Source organism: Pollicipes pollicipes, unplaced genomic scaffold (genome assembly GCF_011947565.3).
Source record: "Pollicipes pollicipes isolate AB1234 unplaced genomic scaffold, Ppol_2.1 Scaffold_6052;HRSCAF=7182_pilon_pilon_pilon, whole genome shotgun sequence".
Classification (NCBI taxonomy): Eukaryota; Metazoa; Arthropoda; class Thecostraca; order Pollicipedomorpha; family Pollicipedidae; genus Pollicipes; species Pollicipes pollicipes.
This window is the reverse complement of record NW_023596805.1, coordinates 4,535,064-4,540,684: the sequence shown is the minus strand read 5'-3', so window position 1 is coordinate 4,540,684 and position 5,621 is coordinate 4,535,064. Positions and strand designations below refer to the sequence as shown.

Genomic DNA, 5,621 nt, shown 5'->3' with positions numbered 1-5,621 from the left:
GGAAAAATAACTAGAAAATTGGTCTTTCAGCCAACCACGACACTAAATGCAAAAAATATGCGCACCACGTACACAATGTTTAATTGCTGAGACGAACGGAGCGACTGCCCACTCCGCACTCCCAGTACACTCCGCACTCCGAGCACTCCGCGTGCGACTCTGGCATACAACGCACTCGCTTCCTACGAAGCTCACCGCTGCGTATAAGTACGCGAATGGCCGAAACGAAAAGCGGCCATTACTGGCTCGCCGAATAAATCGCGACGCTCGTTTCGCTCGCCCGTGCCGGCTCGAACCAGGAAAGACGAGCGCGGCGGTTGCGTGTGGCCGTCGTAAGGAGTCGTTGCGTATGCGAGAACGGCCTCCAACTAACTGCTCTGGTGGCTATCGCTGAGCAGCTTCAAAGGGGGGCGCCTGACGGAGGCAGGGTGCCGGGAATCGCAGCAAGTTCGGCCGTTTGGGAGTGAGATTAAGTATGCCGCAATTGGAGCAACAGCACTAGGATGAGGCCCTGAATGTTCTGCACAGCTGGTTTCACGTAGTATGTCTTGTCACCTCGCACACATTCCACGAAAAATGTACCCCTTCCCACCTCTCGCGAACGTTTTCGAACTTCGACCTGGAGAACGTGGCCACGGGCTGGCAATGAAGAACCGACCTTAAATCTCAGTGCGCCGCCTTCATCCGCAACCGACGGAGAGGAAATCCCTCTACCTTTCTCACAGGCTGCTTGGAGCTTGGTCCAGCCTAAGGCTCAACACAGCCCCCTGGCCGGGCCGCTCCTCGTCACTGAGAGATACTGGCGTGTCCTAATGCACTCTGGACCCCGAGGGAGGACGAAATGGGACCATCCGTCCAGCAAGTAGCTTTCTAAAGAGCACCATCCGTCCTTACGAGAGCTTAGTTTTAGGCACCGATTGCCGCCTAAAAAATACCCTGCAGGACGGTGCCCTCCACCAACAATGCGCGTCCTACCCCAGGTCGGGCTGTTATACACCCGCTTGGGACGCTTACGCCAGTTGGGGGTGTCGTACGCCCGTAATGGGTGTTGTATACCAGCTTAGGATGTCATTTCCCGGATCGACGAGTGACGAGCAACGGCCCAATGACTTGGCTCTGCGTTAATTAACCGGACAAGCCGATAAATTTGCCAAACAAGCGGATTTACCAAACGACCGGATTTCGGAACCCCAGCAGATCGGTCGCTGACAAATATGCATAGCGGGGAGATTCGGCGCCAAGGTCAGGCTTGCGCCCCATGCCCGGCGGGGTGGTGATACGAGTGCCAGGAAGCTGCTTAGAGCCTTGGCCGTGGCCTACCACTGAGCAACGCACCAGCAGAGCTACACAAACACCAGCCGGAAGAGCAACACAAACACCAGCCGGATGAGCAACACGAACACCAACTGGAAGAGCAACACGAACATCAGCCGGATGAGCAACACGAACACCAGCCGGAACAGAAACACGAACACCAGCCGGAACAGAAACACGAACACCAGCCGGAACAGCAACACGAACGCCAACCGGAAGAGCAACACGAACACCAGCCGGAACAGCAACACGAACACCAGCCGGAACAGCAACACGAACACCAGCCGAAAGAGCAAAACAAACACCAACCGGAAGAGCAGCACAAACACCAACCGGAAGAGCAGCACAAACACCAGCCGGAAGAGCAACACAAACACCAACCGGAAGAGCAACATGAACACCAGCCGGAAGAGCAACACAAACACCAGCCGGAAGAGCAACACAAACACCAGCCGGAAGAGCAACACAAGCACCAGCCGGAAAAGCAACATGAACACCATCCAGCGGTGAGCTTACGCTTGAGCGAGAGCAGCAACGCAGATCACTGAGCGCCTTAGAGAGGAATAATCTGAACGAGGTTCATTAACACCTTAGAGAGGAATAATCTGAACGAAGTTCAACGAACACCTTAGAGAGGAATGATCTGAACGAGGTTTAATAAACGCTTTAGAGAAGAATAATCTGACGGAGGTTCACTGCAAGGACGCTGACTCAAAACGGCTCCCAGTGCTACCGATTTTTTTCGATGAGCTTATTAATGGCCATTTTTGACAGTCCCGTCACATAGATAACAGCATGCCAAGCACGCGCGCAGCACAGCAAGGACGCACATTGCAAGGGATCACGGGAAACACGTGCGTATGATTGTCGCGCATAAGCATAACGCCCGCAAGAAAACCTTACCGGCCCCACCGCCTTCCGGTGCAAAAATCCAAAACGCATCCCGGCTACAGCGACCAACGCAGACGCCCCCCCCCCCGGGGCGGCAGCACTCCCCCAGCATCGACCTCGCCCGAGGCCCCAGGTGCGGCCGGGCCGGCGGCGGACATCTGCCCCCGACACCGGGTCCCATCACCGCACAAGCGGGCTGCCGGTCATCTCGTCGGCGGCCGGTTACCGGGAAGCGCGCCACTCCATTCCCTCCCAGCTGGTCGAGGATGACCCAGCGGCGCAGTGAGGCATCGCCTGAGGCGGTGTGATGAAGGGCGCGCCGTCCGGCAGCTCGGCATGTCAGGTCGGCTGGTGTGTGTGTGTGTGTGTGTGTATATATATATAATTTATTTATATATTTATTTATTTATTTATATACTTTTTTAGTTTTAGGCTGAGTCAAGAGAATGTTTCGCTTTAGTATATGTTTGTGATATGTATGTGATATGTATATGTATGTGTATATATTAACAATCGGCGACTTGCTTGGGAGTCCAGAAGAAACAGCGTGGCGTGCGCTACCTATATTACCAACACATTATGGTTGGCGTGGAGGATCAATTGCACATCTTCCCTCTTCCCTGCTCTCTAACCTGATCCGCATAAGTGTGTACGACCCCTCCAAGGATGCCCTTCGCACAGTGCAGACGCAGGCACGCTCCGCTCACACGTGCTGAGAGCGCATAAGCCAAGGTGAGGCTTGGAATGCATGAATCACAATGCGTGTGAGTACGGAGCCAAGACTAAAATGAAAGGGAGAACGGGGAGACAACGACTAGAGCAGCCCCTTAGCTGGCGAACAGCTGGAGCAAAGGGAGGGAATGGGATGGCATGGAATGACATGGAGTCGCATGGAATGGAATGGAATGAAATGCAATGGAATGTGATGAGATACGATGCGATGCGATGAGAGAAGAGGGAAGGAGAGCAGATCAGAGCAGAGGAGAGAAGAGTAAAGAAGACGAGAGGAGAGAAGACGAGAGGAGAGGAAAGGGGAGGGGAGGGGAGAGGAGAGGAGAGGAGAGGAGAGGAGAGGAGAGGAGAGGAGAGGAGAGGAGAGGAGAGGAGAGGAGAGGAGAGGAGAGGAGAGGAGAGGAGAGGAGAGGAGAGGAGAGGAGAGGAGAGGAGAGGAGAGAAAAGAAGGGACGAAAAGAGAAGAGGATGGAACAAAAGAGAAGAGAAGAGATGAAAAGGGAAGAAAATACGGGAGAACAGGGTAAAAAGCTACGAGAGGTAAAAGAACGAAATGAGTGGAGAATAAAGATGAAGAGAGAAAGGTTAACTACAACAGAGAGATCTATAATGGAATGAATACCTAGAAAAAGCGAGCAGCGTAGCAACGAGACAACCGGGGCGAGAAAACAGCAGAGGGAGAGCCAGTGGTGCAGAAGACCGTCAAGATATATAAACTTCCTTCCAACGACAGGCGCTCGCCGTGGGAAAGCAAGGCTGTCGGGGCTTTAGATGTCGGATGGCGGGTTTAGCAGCGGCCGTCGTCGACGGCGGGTCGCGGGCGCGCCCCACACGTCAGCACGAGCGGCCGGAGCCGAACGGACAAGCGGGCCCACACGTCACGGCAACGGCGCCATGGCGTGGCTGCTGGACGTTGTAGCAGCGAGGAACGGGACGGCGGGACTCGTCCGGCCGCCAGTAAACTCCGCGGAGAAACGAAGGGGTCTGGGTCGGGGTCGTCGGTGTTTATGGTCGAGGCGTGGCCGGGGCGACCGGCGGAGTACCTCCTCCCTGCGTGGTATTGGTCGCAGTGACGCTGGGCCTTGTCTTTGTGTAGTTCAAGGGATGAGCCAGGATTCTCGTGATGCATTCGATAGCATTTGGTTTAACTCTACCGAGACTGGTGTGGAGAAAAGCATTCGGCTATACCCTACCGAAACTGATGTGAAGAAAAGCATTCGGCCATACTCCACCGAAATTGGTGTGGAGAAAAGCATTCTGCTACACTCTACCGAAACTGGTGTGAAAAAGGCATTCGGCTATACTATACAAAAACTAGTGAAGAAAAACGTTTAGCTTGACTCCACCGAAACTTGCGTGAACAAGAGGGCCATGCGCAACGTAACCTGCGCATTGGCAAAGCGATCAGCAGCCATTAATGTTACGTTTGTGATATTAACCGACGCATGCAACATTGGCCGATATTTGTTTAGGTTAGGAAAAAGGGGACGCACTTGGTTCTCAGAATCACGTCAACTGAGCTAAAACTGAGCCAGATTGAGCAGCAGCACATACCAGCAATGCCGAACACGTCACTCACAAGTATGTTAAAACAAGCCAAACCCGGCTGAATCAATCAAAGACCGTCATGTCATTTCCCACCAACAAACAGACGAAAACGACATCTGTCGCAAAAGGCGCAAACACCAATCTGTCTACAAACACCCTCTCCCCCACTTCCTCTATCCAATATCGAACAACACCTCAGTGCGAAACACCCAAAGCCAACCCCCTCCCGCCTTCGAAAACCCAAGCCGACATCGCCAGCCAAGTGAGACATCGGCCCCGCCCGGTCTCATCTGCATGCAGATTGGACGCGCGTGGCCCGTGCCATCAAGAAACCGCGGTTCGGGTCGCGGGACCGGGCTGAGAGGACACCGACCGGACCCGGATCCGGACCCGGATCCGGACCCGGATCCGAAACCGGACAAGGACCCGGATCCGGATCCGGACCCGAACCCGCACCCGGATCCGAAACCGGACAAGGACCCGGATCCGGATCCGAAACCGGACAAGGACTCGGACCCGAACACCCGACCCGACAGAAGGGCCTCTGAAGTTTTTTTGCATACTTGCAGGGGGTAACGAAACGCCGAAAGTGCCGCGTGAAAAGAACATGCGGAGTAGAAAGCACGATGTTAAATTTGCAGTGTGCGCGCCGTTATTATAGAGGTATGAGTATTATTAGTTTAAACAGTGTAATTTTTGTGTTCAGCGCATTATTCCATGCACCTCGGAATTCAGAACAGGAAATTCGCGGGCGTTGAATGGCAAACGCTCATATTCCGTCGTGAACATTAAGTGATGATGATGATGATGATGATGATTTGAGCTTTGGGACGGGCCGACTACAATGGTCATATGGCACCCTTAAGTTACCTTTTCAACATATGTATGAAAAAGCACGGAGCCAAGTTTACGTTCAATATATGGCATGAAATCTTATGTCTTCAAGATAATCAAAACTATGGCCGCCAGTTACCAGCCCCGAGGTATCTCCCAAGATGCCAGAGAGCGTTTGACGCACGGGCCCTGGTCCAAAATGGCGCGTGCATTGCGAAGCGCGGTGGGCATAATTTATCAACACATGTCATACGGTGTAAAGCTCCCCGCAGCGAGGACATCGCGGTTGATCTGCCCCACAT

General features: G+C 53.6%; 1 protein-coding gene across 1 annotated transcript; it reads right to left on the bottom strand.

The window, feature by feature from the left end:
- Positions 1-1,343: 1,343 nt before the first annotated feature.
- LOC119104716 (ATP synthase subunit a-like) lies at positions 1,344-1,805 on the bottom strand. The gene has a single exon (XM_037228432.1). The coding sequence runs from the start codon at positions 1,803-1,805 to the stop codon at positions 1,344-1,346; it is 462 nt and encodes a 153-aa protein (XP_037084327.1).
- Positions 1,806-5,621: the final 3,816 nt, after the last annotated feature.

What these genes read in the sequence shown, in the direction of transcription:
- LOC119104716 (XM_037228432.1), bottom strand. Translation starts at nt 1,805, where the DNA reads ATGTTGCTTTTCCGGCTGGTGCTTGTGTTGCTCTTCCGGCTGGTGTTT.